We start from the raw sequence: 17,952 nt of genomic DNA, 5'->3' as shown, positions 1-17,952 counted from the left end.
AACCAGACTGGCTCCTTGTTTTCTTCTGAACAGGATTTTCACTCCTCTGCCTAGTCTCTTCCTGGAAAAATTCTGTAGGCCATTTGTCAGGATTTGTCTGTCTCTTTCTATTTAACAGACTCCTACCCATCCTTCAAGTTTTACCTCAAGTTCTGCCCTTCTGTAACAGGTAGTGTGTTGATCCTTGCCCTCTTGTAGCTTAAATAATTAAATAAATAACCACCAAAGTAGTTACAGAACTACAACTGTGTAAAGGATGGTGATTGGGCGATAATATGAGAGAATAAAGGACAGGAAGCTTCTTTAAGTTACCCCAGTCCAACAAAGTCTGAATCGGTGTCAGCTGAGCTGACAGGAAGAGAAAGTCAAAGGGGACGAGTCCTAGCACCTGAATATCTCTCTGGGAAAGCTCTGCGGGTAAGATCGGGGAGTCAAAGCCCAGTGCCTCATTACTCACTGACCAGGTGTTGAACCTTGGATGAGTTCCTTAAGCCCTCAGCACCATGGCTTCCCCATTTGTAATTTGGGGGTAATAAAGATACGTACCACCTGGTGTTATTAGGAGGATTAAGTTGGTTGTGTTTGTCAAGCATTTAGAATAATACCTGGCACACAGTAAGCGTGTGTGTTACACATATATCTTTATTAAATAAAGGCCAGCGTGGCCAAATGGGGAGGAAAATGGTAAGAGATGAACCTGGAATGCTGAATGAGAGACCATTCAAACCACAGACTTAAGAATTTTGAACTTTACTTAAGAGCAGTGGAGCCATGTGTCCTCCTGAGGCACCGCCCCTTCTTCAGAAATCTTAGTTATTTATGCCTCTTAGAGCCATCTTGAATTGAATGACTCTTCTTGATGAACCTGTTCTATCTCACCATCAAGACTGAATCACGTAAACCCGCTTATTCAATAGTGGTTATCCTTAACTGAGGTTTGGGGGAAGACAGTGATGAAAGAGGAACTGAAGGATCTTGATCTAAGGGCTTTCACAATTCATTCAGCTGTACACTTAAGATCTGCACTCTTTTCTGTATTTTACACTTCAAATAAATAGGTTAAAAATATGCTTTTAAAAATTAACAGTAACTTAGCCCAAAGTGAAGGGGAAGAATGACGCCTGGACCATTTACTTTGCTACAACAAAACACACACACAAAAACTTTCAGATTTGCCTGTGATAAGTAAGTATCAAATAAGTATATGTAACTTTTTACTTTTAGTCTAGGTCTAAAACAGTAACAAGGAAAAAAATGCACAAGAGTACACACAAAGTATTAGGAAAGATGGTAATCCTGACAAATGTAGCAAGCTCATGGTTAAGAGGTCAAGACACCAAGCACTTGGCAGTCAGATAAACCCAGGCTCCATCCCAGATCCACTATTTCCTAAATGTGTGACCTTGGAGAAGTTACTCATCATCAATAACTGTTGAGCCCTTATACACGTTACATGTCAGGTACAGGGTTAGGGCTCACTTCACAGGCTTTATTTCATAAGATTGTTGTGAAGATTCAGAAGGATGGATACTGTTATAGTACCCATTTCAAAGATGAAGAAACCAGAACTCAAAGCAATAAAGTGACTTGTCTAAGGTTGAAAGGCTAACAAATGGTAGGGGCTGGAAATGACTCCTGAGCAGACTCCAGAACACCTAGAAAGGCCTCATCTCACCCAACCCACCAAGAATCATCTGCTTCCAAAACGGGTCATTTTTCACTGCTCCACACTGCCTCCCTGAGTTTCCTCATTTGTTAAATGGGTTACAATTGGTACAAGAACCAAATGAGACTAGCACTAAGTGCTTCCCACAATGCCTGGAACACAGTATTATTCAGTGTCCTCAAACTGCCACTTGAGAGATGAAGAAACCTGCAAAAGGCCAATTCTTTCAAAATCAAATTGGTCCTAGAAGTGTGAAAATTCAAACCCAAGAAACTCACCAAGCATGGCCAAGGTGTGCATGATCATACACAGTTGGTCCACAGCTATACCTGGAACAAAGTTAAGAACCATCAGGTGAAACGTATTAGCACCAAAACACTAGATTCCTAGTTATGATTATCATATAATCATGTCTTTTTTTTTTTTTTTTAAGCGATCAGGTTTTGGGAATGCCTAATTGGGGCTCTATTAGTTGAATTCCTAAATTCATAACCAAAACCTGTAAATTCATTGTGAACACATCCAATTGTCTTTAATGGAGCCCTCCAATGTATTTTATAAATGCCTGCCCTGTAAAAATCCAACCCTGCTTTTCAACACCAAAAAGTCCACAACACCCGAAAATGTTACATTTACAGCTTCTTTCCCGGCTCCGCCGCCCTGACCAAACCCCACGTCCCCAACAGTTGTCCCTAACCCCGCCAAGGTGTTAAAACGCTACCAGGAGGCGGCTTCCGCATTGGCCACTATTAAAGGGTCTTTTCTTCGGGTGAGACTGTTGTAGACCTTGACGCCGGTGTCATGGCCTGAAGGTTGCAGCCAGTCCTGCCGGCGTCCCCCAGACACAGCCTGGCCGTCATGCTGCCGCCGCTCCCCGAGCCTGAGACCCGGCGGAGCCCGGAAGAGCGGGAGGCAGAAGCAGCTGAATCGCAGCGGGCGAGCGGCGGAAGGCAGGTGGGCCCCGCTTGTCCACAGCATAGTCCGCGGACCCCTGCGAAGTGCAGAGATGAGGCCACGGAAGGAGGCGGACGCCAAAGTCACAGGCCCCGCCCGGGGCGGCAGACGCACAGCCAGCACGCCCCGCGGAGGCCCCGCCCCTGAGGCCACACCCCCACGGAGGTCCCGGCCCAACCCCGCCCACTTCCGGAAGGGGCGGGCGGGAAACCTTGCTGCCGGCGCCTTGCAGGCCCCTCGCTCTCCTGGGCTTGGGTTTGGGTTTGGGTTCGGGTTTGCTTTCGCCACGCTGGGCGGGCGGGTGCCAGCGTCCTTTGGAGAAAAGAGCAGGCCGCGGCCGGAGGCGGCACTGGAGACTAGCATTAAGTGCTTCCCACAATGCCTGGAACACAGTAGTTATTCAGTGTCTTCAAACTGCCACAAGCGTAAGGCTGCCATCCGCCCCTAGGTCGTAGGAAGAGGCGGGATTCGCGGCGGGCTCCGCGCTTCGCTCCACAGAGATGGGGGACTTTTTCTAATAAGTGCATGTCGGTACTGGGCATGGTGCCACTTAAAATCCGGTCTCCCCGTGGCTGGATGGGTTACCCAGAGGCCGCTACCAAGTTGGTGCTGTCCCAGCCTGGAAGAGATTTTACAGTGCGGGGCACTTACCGCCTCACCGCGGCAGCCTGTGACGCCGGCTTGTAAAGCGCATTTGCAGTCCCACACTCATAAACATACACACTCCCTTCCGGTGTCTCGGCTATCCATTCATTATGCACGTGTAGTAGGAAATGTCCGCTTGGGATTCATTGTTAGGTTAAAAGTTCTACCATCCCATCTCTTAAGAACAAAAACATTCTGAATTGCGGCTTATACCGTGCTTTTTAAATACGCGGATTCTCCTGAAGTTACTTTCGAACTATCTCGATAAATAAGCCCGTAACTTCCTCTCTCTTTTAGTATCTTGCAAAACAGTGTCAAAAAAAAAAAAAAAAAAATCCCCTTTGCTTATGCAGTCCTCAAAACCGCACAGAGGTTCCTCAATTCTGTTTTTAGGTTTGTTTTGGTCGTGCTATTGAAAGGCAAACGCTCAGACATACAAGTATGTCCCTAGAGTACTCACCAACGAAAAACTTTTTTCAAGATCCCTGGAGTCCACCTTTGCAATTCTCTTTCAAGCTGCACAATAGTCTAAGGTAAACTATCGTTTTAATGTAAAACTCTTAATATGTTAGAAAACCTGTTTTTCAGAATTAGGAGACCCTTCCATTAATGCTAACTGCACGTGCTCCCTGACTAAATTCTACTCGAATATTATCATTCTTAACTGACTGCACAGTACTATGTTCATGTTTTTTGTAATTGTCTCTTGTTTCTACGTAATACAATGTGTATGTTTTTCTCTCTAAAAGAATATTTTAGACTTAATTCTTCTTAATTCTTTCACTGTATGCAACACTGAGTCCAGAAAAGGGCTTGTTAAATGTTGCTGAATTAATGTCTCATGGAATACACCTGTTGTGCAGGTGGAAGGCCATTTCGTCAGTGTAAAATGTAAGGGCAGAAATCAGATGTGCCTCTAAAATAAGAAAATGCACAAAAAGTTTAATTGCAATCTGTGAGAACAGAATGCAAGAAAGGGGTTAGAATAGATGTTTTGGAAGCAGATTTAGTAACACTGAACACTAAATCCTGTACATAAATCTGTAAGAGCTGGCATATTTGAACTGGCTGTAGAAAATCATGACTTTTAAATTAACAATGGTATCTTTTGGCTTCAGGAAACAGTTCAGCCCTTGACTGGCAGCAATTCTACCCTTTCTTACAGGCTTTTAGGAATCATCAAAACAATGCTAAGAATAACACATTATTGAAGGACAGTTAAAAACACGATTCCTTTTGTAGAGATTGAGATTAAAGCAAAGTAAAAGTGACTAGGAAGATGTATGAGCATATATGACCTTAAAAGAGAATTCTGTTAATTTGAAGTGACCCCTCCCAAGTCTAGGTCAGACCAAGGAAGCGTATGAAAAATTAATGGCTCTAAAATATCACAAATACCATTTCTTTGTCCTTTACTACAATAACAAAAATGTAGTTTTAAGTGTTATGCGTTCTTTGCAAGGCAAAATTTTGTAATTTGAGGTGAATGTGTTAGCATTTAGTTTTCAAGTACCTCAAAAGATAAAGAATTATATGTTCATATCTTATCTGCCATAGGTTTGAAAGCATCTCCAGTTATTCATAAATTTTAGAAAAAGTTTTAACATCTATTTTTGCAACACAACCCAAAGAGCAAAACATAAACAACCAAGATTCTTTAAAGTAACTTCAAAATTAGGCACTTTTCCTGACATATTTTTAAATGCATATTTTTATTTTATTTACTGGTTTTTAAAACTTGGTCAGAAAACTGTGAAGCCATTGGTATATTAAGAACTCTGTAAAGCCAATAAATAAATAAATAAATAAGTTATTTTCTAATATTTTAGCCTCAAGGCTAGAATGTAAGTTCCTTATGCACCATTGTATCCCCGGTTCATAGAACAGAAGTTGGCATATGGTAGGCACTCATTAAATATTTCTTATTAAATTAATAAGCTACCTTTTTAATTTATGTCTGTGAAGTCCATGAAAAAATAAGATGGATGAAATAATTATTCAGATAGAATCCATGATTTTTAAAAATGATAACCCAGGTCAAATTGCAGCTTGATTATCTTTGGAAGAAATAAATTGTTACTTAAAAACTTTATTCCTGTGTTCAATTTAACACCACTCATTGTAGAACCACTGAATACAGTATTAAAAGAATCTGTCCCTTTCTTGCTATTGTACTTTAAAATTACTTGTATGGTCTTTGAGGAGAGGGCATAATTTTTCTTATACAAACTTACACCATTCTCTATCCTCTATTCTGCTTCCATACAATGTCATAGCATTATAGTCCTTTGTGCAGAGTAGTGGCCAATAAATGTGTGCTGTATGAAATGAAGTAAACTTTACTCTTTTGCTTTTAACTGGGTCAAGGCTGAAAAAAAGTGGGAGCATAAGGAGATTAGCCATTTTCCTGAATATCAATCAAAGCGAACATTCTCTTGATGTAGGGATAGGGTGAGAGGGTTTAAGAATAAAGATCAAATCCATTACTTCAGAGTAATTATTCAGACTGTTATCACCACAGCGATGTTCCACTGTGGACAAATCATTTCGAAAAGCAAAACAGCTCAATTTAGTTTCATTTGCTGTATTGACATCCATATCACAAAATACCCTCAGAGGTCGTTGAAATAAGACTACTGAGGTTCATCTATTTTATAAATTTTGGATTAGCCTGAAATTTAACTGAATTACATATAGTACTTTTAAAAAAATCCCAAATGGTTTTAGATGTCACCATATTGTTTCATCGAACATTCAAAATCTTAGCACCAGGATGTGTATACATTTAAGCTGCAATGCAACTTTTTTTTAAAGGCCTAAAGTGGTGTATGTTGTAATACAAGAGAATAAGCCCGGCAGTTACAAGATGACTTCCGACACTATCCAAATTAAAGCTAAGGAAAATGGACAATCGTCCTGACATCACTGAATTGAAACAGAAACATTACAAGAGTTGGGAGTTGAGGTTAATTTACAGAACACAATATACAGTTCCACTGACGGAGCTCCCAACAAAACAGAAAACCCTGGTGGGAGAGCTAAAACTGACAAAGTATCCCTCTCCACCTTAGCAAATCAAAGGCGATACAAATATCAAAATAGAAGTGGGTTTAAAATACAATCAAACCAGTGGAACACAGACAGCCACGCGGGGCAAGTGCAGCTCTTGGAGCAATCACGGAGGAACCCAGTAGATGCGGAGAGGTTCGCCCCGCGGGGTCCCCTTCCTTAATCGCAACTCCGGGGGCTATGCGGACGTTCAAACCCATATTGAAGCAGTTGAAGAGTAACGGAAACAAAAGCAGGCCGCAGCGGGTTCCCGGCCGCCGCCGGCTACTGCCCTCCGCAGGAGGTCAGGCGGGCGGGGTCTCACGACCGGAAGGGGCGGGGCCAGCCGCGCGCTCCTGTCCCTGTTGTCTAGGCGACGGGTTTGCGCTGTGCTGGAGCTTTTCGGAAAGCCCTAAATCCGGGAGGTTAGGGTGGGGAGAGAAGATATGGGGGGAGGGGAGAGAAACAGAGGAAGGATAGGGAGAAGAGACCGGAAAGCCAAAGGGCCCCAGAATCCTGACGGACTGGATGTTTGCCCCGCCTTGTTTTCGGTGGTCTTTTGAACTGCGTGGGGCAGACTTTTAAGAGCGGATTTCATGACCTAGAACGGGAAACGGGATAAAGGGCTAAGAGCTCGGAAGCAAATGGATGATCTAGGGAGAAAAGGGGAAGGAATCTCGCTTGGCTGGCTCGCTCGCTCTCTGCAGCGACTGTGGGCACTGGAGAGCAGCTTCACTCTTGGGCCCCTTTGTCTCCAAGCCGTTCGAAACTGAACTCCATGAGGAGACACAAAGGGAGGGCGGTGATTAACGGCGCAGGCGCAAAAGCTGTCGAGGCTGCCGGGAGTAGTGGTCCAGCCGTGGAATGGTAGGTCTACTCCCGCGCGGGCCAGCGGCCTCCCCCTTTTGATTCAACCTATGAGGTAGAAATGCGCATGCGCCAGCACTTCCGCTCTTCTTTCGATCCGCCCTCTCCCTCTCGCAATCCCCAAACCACCGCCCTTCGGGGGACGTGGTTTTCTGGTAGTAAGAGCCGGAGAGGAATTATCAATGCTCATCCCGTCTCCTCGTCGCTTTGATTGGGCAACGGAAGTAAAGACGGCAAGTGGATTGGCTCTTGAAGTTGCCAGTTGTGTCCGCTGCTATACTTATACACCATTGCGGGGGCGGGACACGAGAATGAGGGGGCTTTGTAGAAGGAAGTAGCGGCTTATACATACAGTCATCTCGGAGGTGGCGCTTCCGCGGTCGTCCAGTTGCGGTTGGATCTTCAGTGGAAGAGGCCGTTACTCCGGCGTTTCCCGGCTGGGGTTCAGCCGAAAAAGCTCTGCCACGAAGTGCGAAACTCCTAGTAAAGTTTGCTTCTCACCCCGCCCGCCCTCTTGCCCCAGGCGTCCTAGCCGCTGTCCTCCCTACGACCCTTCAGCCACCCAGCAAAAAATGACTAAATCAAACTGCCGACGCGGTCGCTGGCAGGGGCCAGGCCTCCTGGGTGACCCCCACCGCCTTCCCACCCCTAGAATGGTGAGGGGCGTGAATGCGGCCGAGAGAGGGCGGAGCCACCGCCGGATTCCCGCGAGGGGGAGGGGGAGGGGGCGGGGATGTGAGGGGGGAGGGAGGGAGCCAGAGGCGCATGCGTAGCGTGGCGGGGCTGAATGTTTCCCAAGTGTTTGAAACTGGTATTTGGGTTTTCCACGTTGGATAAGTGCGGCGCATAGAGCGGCGGGGAGCTCGCGCCCCTTCTCCTCTCCTTCCTCCTTCTCCTCTCCTTCCTCCTTCTCCTCACTGACTCGGAACCCGGGCCGACACTGGCCGCAGGAGAGAGGCAGGCACAGGTAGAGCCCCAAGGAAGGCAACTCGGCTGCGGCTGCTACTCAGGCTCCCTTTCTCCTCCCTTCTGGGTGTGTGTGTGCGCGCTTCGTACGCTCTGCTCTCCCCGCTCCCCTCCTCCCCCCCTCCCCGCCGTCTGGGAGGGGGGACCTGTGCGGTCGTTTTAATTCCTCTCCGCCTCTCGGCTTCTCTTCCTACCCAGCCGACTCTCCGCTGGTTCGTACAGCCCTTCGGCGCGAGTTACCGGAGCGACCGGCGATCACCGCCGCCGAGCAGGCGGTCAGGGGGAGGTGTCTCCTTCGGTTTCTGCTTCGCTGAAGGAAGGGGCGAGCGGAGCAGCCACGGCAGATGTAGCTTTCCTGGGAGCTCGAAAGCCGGAGCCGGAGGAGGGGGGAACCAGAGGAGGGCGAGAAAAAGAGCTTTGCATTTTGCAGTGCTATTTTTTTATTTGAGGGGGGCGGGGGGTGGAGGAAGCGGAAAGCCGTGCAGAGTCGCCGGGGACCTTTCGGGTGAACCATGTTGAGTCCTGCAAACGGGGAGCAAATTCACCTGGTGAACTATGTGGAGGATTATCTGGACTCCATCGAGTCTTTGCCTTTCGATCTGCAGAGAAACGTCTCGTTGATGAGGGAAATAGACGCGAAATATCAAGGTAAGGGCCGGAGATGATGGATGGGGCGATTGGTTGGATTCCCTGTCTTTTATTCCTAGCTAATCTGTGGTGTGTGTCTGTGTGTGTAAATGTGTAAAGCTCGTGTCCCCTTTCTGCTCTCTTACCCTCCTCTCACTCGTCAGGAAGGGTAGTTTTATTTTCATTGGGAGCTGGCGGAGGCAGAGAGCAAGTAATGTTATTGAACTGGAGAAAGCAGCACAGGGGGGATCTGCAGCGGTAGCTCTTGTCATGGGGTGGAACAAAAGGTCTTCAGCTTCTTTTATTCACTAAGGTCCTTCTGTGCAAAACATGGGACAAGAGGGAAGAAGGAGGAAAGAAAGGTCTTAATTTAAAGCTGTGCTACAAAAGCAGCTCTTTGTAGTGAAGTGATGAGGTGGTGGTGTGTTGCAGAGGGCGGGGGGAGGGGGAGGCAGGGGGGTTAATCTGTGTCTTTCAGAAAGGGGTGGCAAAGGGGGAAATGCAGGGTGGACACAGATTACAGCACAACATTGAGGAATGTACACTGTTCATTATGGCTGTAGGAGCAGCAGAGACCGTGGCTGATAGTAGAGGCTGTTAGAGGAGAGGTGGCTGTTAGCAAGGTTGTTTCATTTAAACCCGGGCTACGTCGGTCCAGAGAAATGCCTTTCCCCTAGCCCTCTCCTCGCCACCCTCCAAAACCACCGACCCACCCTCAGTCTTTAAATCTAAGTGTTACATAAAGTACAGGGGGGTAGATACTCTGCTCCGTGTAGTCTCCGTTCTCTCCTCCTCTCTCCCTACCCCGCTACTGGCCCTTCTTTAGTGCTGGACACTTAGTAGAGACCGATGTGCAAGGGGAAGACGCTGCTGGGTGTAGTTTGCCGAGGATGAGGGTTTTATTCAGTATGTGTGTGCAGTGGGGGAGGGCAGGGGGTGGAGTGAAGGCGAGGAAATCGCCGATCTGTTTTATGCTCCGGGGGGAAGCGGGGAAAATAGATGGTTAGAATGAAGAGGGATATGGCAGGTGAGAGAACCTGTGGGTCTTTCCCTGCAGATCCGACCGCGAAGACAGTGTCAGGGAGGAGGTTGAGGGTTAATGTCCGCTGGGAATTGTTGGCTGTTGGGGAAACTTTTCTTCGAGGTCAGGCAAAGCACTGGGAATTCTGTTTTGAACGTGGGTCATCATTCTGAGTTTACTAATGTTTACGGGACTGCGCAGCAGTGAACGGAAAGGGGGGAGAGTGTAGAAAGCGACCGCTCGCCCCCAAATACACAAAAAACGCTTCTTTGGAAGGCGCCCCTGCGCGCTCTGCCAGAGTCGGTTTCGCAGCATTTTTTATAGGTGGTTCATTAGCATATTGCGGAACATCCCCGCCTCGACCTCCTTATGATTGGCCATGGCGTTCCCCATGGAATGTTCTTATCACTTCACTGCGGAGTGATTGGTCTCCGAGCCCGAGGGGTTGAGCTGTGCGCAGTGACTAGCACGGGTCTCTGTTTCCGCTGCTTTCCTTTTTCTCTTTCGTAGAGGGGCTAGGAGGAAGCGGGGAGAAGGGAGGAGGTCATGTTGATTTGAATATCTCCTGGTCGCCCGGCCTCCAGCTTCGGATTGGCACTTGGCGTTCCTGGGGAGGACGGTGATCTTGGAGCTCGCCCTGTGATTGGTGTCTCGGCTGGACCGGGGCCGGTACCGAAGCCTCCGCCCTCCCGGCTGGAGATTCTCATAGGCCAATACCTCCCGGGGCGGGGCGCGCCGCCCGCCTGGCCCTCTCCCCATTGGCAGGGTAGCTCCAGGTCCGGTGCCGCCTGGTTCTTTCCAACGCTCGAGAGTCCGTCCACTTCCGGCCGCAGAACAATGGCGGTGGGTCGGATTAGGTCGGTAGCGGCGAGGCCGGCGAGCCGCGCTCCTGGAGCTGTCGATGGTGGGCGCAGCTGCGGCCACCCTCCGAGAGACAGCGGGCCTGTGCTGCCTGAGCCTCAGTGGCCCGCGAGGGCGTGCCTACAAATTGCCGGGTTCCACTTCTCTCCTGACCCAAGGGTTCGGCCGCTCGAGGTGGACGCTGCCCTTGGCTGCGCGGACGCCGGCGGAATGGGGCTCCTCCTGGTGGCCGCGGGGTCTGCGATGCTCCGGCGTCTGTCGCTTCGGGGAAATGTGAGTGACTCGCGCGGCGACTTTCGGGGGAGGGAGCGCGGTGGTGTGTGGATCACGATCTGAGCTCCTTTCCGTAGCACTTCTTTCTGCCCCACCTCAGGTGGCTCTGTGAGCCTTCGAGTATTTCTAGATGGTTAGTGCATGTCCCCTCCCCATCCCCCCCCCCCCACCTTGGGATGAAGGGAACCTGGAACAGGGCCATCTCCTGATGTTGATCTTGTCAATCCCCGAACCTCTCTCACGAGGTCTGTAGAATTCTTGAAATAAAAGGAAGTGAGGATCAGGGAAGATTCTAACAGCTTTACTATTTGACAAGGAAAAAGAAAATTAAGGATTTTCACAATCTTTACGCACATATGTCTGGCACTCTTCATTACCACTCTTAGGATACTTTGAAGATGACAGAAAAGTTTATCTTTTTCTCTAACATTCTTGTCAATATATCCCATACGGCTACTTGATTAATCCATTCGTTACTATGAGGAAATCAGACTTGCTGCTTCAGAACAAAAGGTATTTTCTATTAAGTTAATATATGATGTACTTATTTGGCTTAGGCGCTGAAAATCACAGTCCCGCCAGTCATCTCCCACCCCTTATATATTTAAAATCAGTGCTATTGAGAGTAAACTCTCAAGTGTAAACATCCAGGGAGCATAGATAATTTGTCCATCGTAATAATAATAACTCATTTGTTTGGACTTAGTATAATGCTGAGGTATTTAATATAGTTCTAAAATGTTAAACTTCTATTTTTAAAGAAGCATTATGTTGCAAGTCAAGCTTCCATAGCCACTTGCTTAGTACATAGCAGTTGGAAATTAAGCCATAAAAATGGATTTTAATAGTTTACCAATTGTAAATGGTGTTTGAAGTTGCTTGAATTATTTTTCAAGCATTATAATAAAATATTCACCTGCCCCAGGGAATTCTGCTTCATGAAGAATTTCAGTGCAACCCCTATGTAAAATTAAAATATGCTTGTAAAAATTTGGCAGTTTAAATTAGATTTTGCTGAAATCTCATTTAATCCATTGGATAACACTTTGTAGTTTCTTTCCATAATACTGTTGCTTTCCTAAAGTAATGTTGGTGTCCAACATTTTTAGAAAAGGGTCAGCAGCAGTTTCAGATGAGCTGATGGACCTAAAGAAGCAGTGTCACTGGAAAGATGTCTTTCCTATTTAGCGTTGATGCTTTTGTTCTTGTTTATATATGTCTGTACTTCACTAGTTTTGTTGATAACAGTACTTTGCTTGGGGCATCTAAGAATTACATGCCATTGTGAGGGTACAGGATTATTTAGTAATTTTTGATGGGATGTTTGCTTCTTTCTCAAAAGTGAGGCTTCACATGAAAGTAAGTCTACTTGTGTTATAAAAGATGCTGTATATTTTTAAATTAACATGATAGAATTGGTCTCTTTCTATGAAACGTCAACATTGTCTTGAGAAATTTGATTTACTCATTAAACCAAACTATCATTTTGTAACTTGAAATTCATTTAACAATAAACAGCACAAACTTGAAAGGGAACTAAAGCATATTGAGCACAGCTATTTATTTTCAGAATTAATTACTCTAAGAGACTATGGCATTCTTCCTCTCTGGCAGACAGTCTACATTGTTCTTTTAGGAAGTATCTTCAGAGGTATCTTCATTTTGAGAATGTAGGCTAGAAAATAATTCTTACCATTTAGGTAAGCTTGAATGTTGGCCTACTTCAAATGTTTACTCTGGTGTTAGGTTTATGCCTTTTATCTACCTGGAGGTAAGATTTGCAAAGGCTCATGGGAACTTTTTATACATTCCTTCTCCCCAAACACACACACTTTCTTCTTGAAGGGTATAGTTACTTTCCTTATTTTAAGAGATTTGGGAGAAAACTCTGATACCATGTAATGGTTACTGTTTGGGAAAAATAACTGGAAATTATTTGCATATCTAAATAGGCTTTCCTTATTTCAGTTAGATCATTTCACAGCATTTATTTCTTAAGAAATTAACTATATTTGCCTAATTACATTTTAAAATCATATACACTGTCTTCTACCCTGTCCAAGAAGGTTTAAATTTAGTACTGAGGTTATTTGTTTCTTGAAGGAAATTAAAAAGCTTGGGTTTGGAAGGGTGGTTGTGGACCCACAAATTGTCCATTTGAACATTTACTTCTGAGCTTAGGACAAATTATTACTCTTATCAGCTTGTTTTTTGTTTAGTTTTTACTCTCAGTTAGGTTTAATGGTAGTGCAAATTTTCCAGAGAATAGTTTGGGTCTAGAAACTTCTCAAAGAGACAAATACAGAGAGCAAAGGACATGGGATGAATGCTGCTGCCACCTTCCCTGCCCCATCCCTCAAAGTTGGATCTGCTATCTAAGGTTATAAAATCTGTTGACTTTTGTAGATGTTATTGTTTTAAACAATAAATGTAAAAGTAAAGTAAAATCTGGCACCTTTGTTTTAAAGCAAGGCTAAATTGTTTTTTTTATTGTGGCCAAACGTTTCTTGTTTTCAGTAATACAGAGAAATAATGTGCCAGAATAAAGAAGTGACTGATGCCCTGCTGTCATTTAGTAGTCTGGACCCAGTCTTTAAACCACATTGAACTGTTATATAAATTTATATAAATTCTTTAGAGTAACAGAGTATTCTAGAAGTTGGTACTGTAAAGAAAGAGATTAAATGCCTTTAAATTATTTTTTAAATAATTGAGTAAAAGTGATGGAAAGATGAGACATAATCGTTAACTTAACAGAAAATAAAAGTTTGGCCTAAACAACTTACCTAATTTTGAACTTTCCCTATATTTACCTGTCACAGTATTTGGGATACTTTGAGTGGCACTTTGCTAAATGGAAACTGTGTTGCCTTTGTATTTAGTCCCAGAGATATTTCTCAACAACCAAAAAAACTGCTAAAAAGGCCTAGAGCAACATTTTTATACTGGACCAACCTAAGAACATTTCTACCCTTTGCAATTACTTTTGTATAGAAGAGAGAATTAATAAAAGGCTTATTTAATTAGGATGGATTTCCTCTTTAGTGGTTGTAGCATAGATGTAATACATTTTTTTCCTTTGCAGAAATTCTAAAGGAATTGGATGAATATTATGAGAAATTTAAGCGTGAGACTGATGGTACACAGAAGAGGAGAGTTTTACATTGCATTCAGAGAGCTCTGATTCGGAGCCAGGAACTGGGCGATGAAAAGATTCAGATTGTGAGTCAGATGGTAGAGCTAGTTGAGAACCGAACCAGACAAGTGGACAGTCATGTAGAACTTTTTGAGGCACATCAAGAGATCAGTGACACTACTGGCATCAGTGGCAAAATGAGCCAAGATAAGTCGAAGAATGAGACAATCACTCAAGCAGAAAAGCCCAATAATAAGAGATCTCGGCGACAACGCAACAATGAGAATCGAGAGAATGCATCTAATAATCATGATCACGATGACATCACCTCAGGAACACCGAAGGAGAAGAAAGCAAAAACATCAAAGAAAAAGAAACGCTCTAAGGCCAAAGCAGAGAGGGAAGCATCCCCTGCAGATCTTCCCATTGACCCGAATGAACCAACGTACTGTCTGTGCAATCAGGTCTCCTATGGAGAAATGATAGGCTGTGACAATGATGAGTGCCCCATTGAGTGGTTTCATTTCTCTTGCGTGGGACTTAATCATAAACCAAAGGGCAAGTGGTACTGTCCCAAATGTAGAGGAGAAAATGAAAAAACAATGGACAAAGCACTGGAGAAATCCAAAAAAGAGAGAGCTTATAACAGGTAGTTTGTGGACATTCATTTAATAGTGAGGAAAACAAAATAAACCAGTGTATTTATTACATTGTCACCTTTGTTGAGGTGTAAGGATTGTAAGATGTATATTTTTAAAGAATGTTAGAAAAGGAACCATTCCTTTTATAGGGATGGCAGTGATTTTTTTTTCTTTTGTTTTCATTGGTACCCATGTGTAACAAGAGTGGCCTGTGGATCAACATTTTAGAAACTACAAATACAGGTTTGAATTAAACAATCAAGTGAGTCTCAGACTGATTTTTTTTTTTTTGGTGGCTGGAAGCAACCTAATGCATTGAAATGTGGAAAGAAAAAGATTTCATTTGATAAAAATAATGAAAAATATTTCATTTAATAAAAATAATGTTATCACTTCATGAACAAATTTTTAAAAAATTAGCCATGTTGCTAAAGATAAAACCCATAGCAAATTTGTTTCTTGCTACCATAATGTATATCCGTATAATAATTCAGTAACAAAGGTTTAAAGTTAGAAAATTATTTTTTAAAAGGATAAATGGTTAAATTTTACCGGCAAATATTTTATATACTGGCCCGTTCCCCAAATGGCCATTTTTAAATAATTTGAGTACATTTTATATTATGCCAAACAGAAGTGGTCTAGTCATTCATATCATGCTTTTACCATCACAGATCATAATATCGCAGTCTTTAATTTATATAAGCTGTATAAATGTACATTTCCAAGTTAACTTGCACTTGCTGTATTATAATTGGAAATGCAGCCAGGTGCCATTGTGAAACAAAGGTGCGTTTCCTCTTGTATGTATGAAAGCTGTACAGATGTGATGTTAAGAAATAAATGAAACTTGGTCAGTTTGTTCCTCTAGCAGTATATTTAATTTTGACTTAAGTAATTTTAAAAATTTTGTCTTAAATGTGTATACCAGCAGTTTACAAGCCTTAAGCAAAGTCTCTATTATTGTTATCCCTTAATATTGAAGTAGAAGTTACCTAATTGAATATATAATTAGACCAGGGGTCTGAAAATTATAGCCCATAGGTCACATTTGCCCACCACCTGTTTTTATATGGCCTGTGAGTTAAGAATGGTCTTTACATTTTTAAATGGTTAAAAAAAAAATCAAAAGGATATTTTGTAACACATGAAAATTATATGAAATTTAAATTTTAGTGCCCATAAATTTTTCATGGAACACAGCCATGTTCATTCGCTTCTGTATTGTGTATTGACAGCTTTTTTACAGTGACAGAGTTGAATACATATAACAGCGACCAAATGACCTGCAAAGCCTAAATTATTTATGTGCTGACCCCTTACAGAAATATTTGCTGCTCCCCGATAGAGGATAGTATCTAGTGTGGTATTTGTGTCCTTTAGTTTTAAACTGCCCACATATTGAAAGGGTCAGTGCAGTTTCCCATTCTAAGCAATGTATGATTCACTAACTCTGCACGTGATAAAATTAATTTCTACCAATAGACTATAGAATAATTGACTATAGACAATAATTGAGTAACCTCACTATAGAATTTCTATGGTGTGTTTTTATAATAAGTAAAATAGTAAGTTGTCTTCTGATCATTTACTTCATTTGATAGTTACTGGAAATTTCATTTGTGCCAGACATAAATTCCCTGGTTCATAGTGAATGTCCATTATAGAGGGTATTTGATCAGAGAAATGCAAGTTATAGTTGATCATGCATAAAAATGTGAACTTTTTGCATATCAGTATTTACAGACAGACATTTACTTTCCAGCAAAATTCAGAACATTTGAATTTAAGAAATTTGAATGAACATTAATTTTAAAATAGAGATTTACCCAGATAAATAATGAAGAAGAAAAAAAAAGTTAACTGAACAGAAAATAATACTTGATCAAAATCCAGTGGCAAAAATAGTTCAGAGAACCATTGCTTAATATAAAATTATATTTTGTACTAGTTTCTCATTTTTGTTATAATTGGGGCTAATAATGAAGATTACGTTAGAGGAGTGAAGACCCAGTGGAACTCAGTTGCTAATGCTAGACATTGTCATATTTATTTGGTTTTGCTGTAAACAACTCTGTAGTGGAGAAACACAAACAGTCCATGGTCTTGGTCTGTTTGAATCCTATCTTTGTCCCTTAGGTGTTCGATCTTGAATAAACTGCTTAACTTTTGATCCAGTTCATCACTTTTTAAATATCTGTTTCATATAGGCTGTGGTGAGAAGTAAATGAAATTAAATGAATAGGGGACTGGGGTGTAGGTATTCAAATGTTGGATATTTTTTCCCTAACTTGAACAAAATCTATAATAAGGAGCAATGATCACCCATGTTTTCTTAAGAAATGTGGAACATTGCAGAGGCAAAATTGTGTTGGATTTGGCAGTTTTAAACGTTTTCATTATTTCTAGTGGGCAGCTAAAAAAAAAAAATACATATGTACTAGGAAGCATCAGGTTTTAGTATTTACATAATAATTTGATATAATAGGTAATCTCAGGCGAGTTTACTGAAAATAAGATTGGATTTTTCTTTTTTTTAATAGACGGGCGGGAAGCAATCAAATGTAATTAATTGCGTATATTTAGATGTTCAGTATTTGCTAAATAATAGTCAAGTTATTGCATACAGTTCAGATAAAAGGTATAAAGTGTTTCCATTAGAATATGACTTTGTATTTTAAACTGGACTTAGCAAAGTCAATTCATTCAGTTAACAAGTGTTTATTAAGTAGCCATGGGTTCCTGGGGGAGGGACTAGAGTATATTCCAGGTACAAGGAAGGAATACAGCAGTGGCAGGACAGACAGGGTCCTAGCCATATGGACTTAAATTCCAATGACTTGGACACTGTCCAATGATTTTTTTTTTTAACTTTTTACTTTGAAATAATTTAAAACTTACGGTACAGCAAAAATAATACAAACCCCATACAGAGAACTCCAACTGACCCCTACTGCACCCTTATATATGCAGATCTATTAATTTTAGCATCTTTCCAGCTTTGCCATATCATTCTGTCATCTATTTCTTACCTGTGTGTCTGTTTCCTGAGCATTTGCAAGTTAACGCACATCATACTCCTTGAACATGTTAATATTTCCATGTACATTTCCTAAGAACAAAGATACTCACATAACCACCTTAAGTTCATGAAACTTAACTTTGATATAAAACTTTCATTCTATATTTGATTTTTTTTCTTATTTCCCAGTAATGACCTTTTATGCCTTTTCTCCTCCAGTCTTCG

The 17,952-nt window shown here is 42.7% G+C and overlaps 2 protein-coding genes across 5 annotated transcripts in view; one reads left to right on the top strand and one right to left on the bottom strand.

The window, feature by feature from the left end:
- CARS2 (cysteinyl-tRNA synthetase 2, mitochondrial) overlaps nucleotides 1-7,695 on the bottom strand; it is a 116,260-nt gene extending 108,565 nt beyond the window's left edge. Inside the window, exons 1-4 of one of the 4 annotated variants that reach the window (XM_037800652.1) lie at nucleotides 7,533-7,682; nucleotides 2,832-7,228; nucleotides 2,388-2,657; nucleotides 1,945-1,995 (exon numbers count right to left, since the gene is read on the bottom strand). In XM_037800652.1, coding sequence (XP_037656580.1) covers nucleotides 1,945-1,995; nucleotides 2,388-2,657; nucleotides 2,832-2,983 — 473 coding nt within the window. In that variant the 5' untranslated portion in view covers nucleotides 2,984-7,228; nucleotides 7,533-7,682. Of the gene's footprint in view, nucleotides 1-1,944; nucleotides 1,996-2,387; nucleotides 2,658-2,831 lie in introns of all 4 variants that reach the window. The other 3 variants (XM_037800651.1, XM_037800653.1, XM_037800654.1) reach the window with 3 other exon arrangements.
- An 890-nt stretch (nucleotides 7,696-8,585) lies between these two features.
- On the top strand, nucleotides 8,586-16,876 carry ING1 (inhibitor of growth family member 1). Its single transcript, XM_037800657.1, has 2 exons — nucleotides 8,586-8,794; nucleotides 14,014-16,876. Exons 1-2 carry the CDS (start codon nucleotides 8,659-8,661, stop codon nucleotides 14,715-14,717), a joined length of 840 nt encoding a protein of 279 aa, XP_037656585.1. The 5' UTR covers nucleotides 8,586-8,658; the 3' UTR covers nucleotides 14,718-16,876.
- Nucleotides 16,877-17,952: the final 1,076 nt, after the last annotated feature.

This window comes from Choloepus didactylus, chromosome 12 (assembly GCF_015220235.1).
Source record: "Choloepus didactylus isolate mChoDid1 chromosome 12, mChoDid1.pri, whole genome shotgun sequence".
NCBI lineage: Eukaryota > Metazoa > Chordata > Mammalia > Pilosa > Megalonychidae > Choloepus > Choloepus didactylus.
This window is presented reverse-complemented; position numbering and strand designations above follow the sequence as displayed.

Excerpts from the sequence above, each read along its gene's own strand:
- ING1 (XM_037800657.1), top strand. The coding sequence starts at position 8,659 with ATGTTGAGTCCTGCAAACGGGGAGCAAATTCACCTGGTGAACTATGTG. Across the intron at positions 8,795-14,013 it reads AATAGACGCGAAATATCAAG|AAATTCTAAAGGAATTGGAT; the intron begins GTAAGGGCCGGA and ends TTTCCTTTGCAG.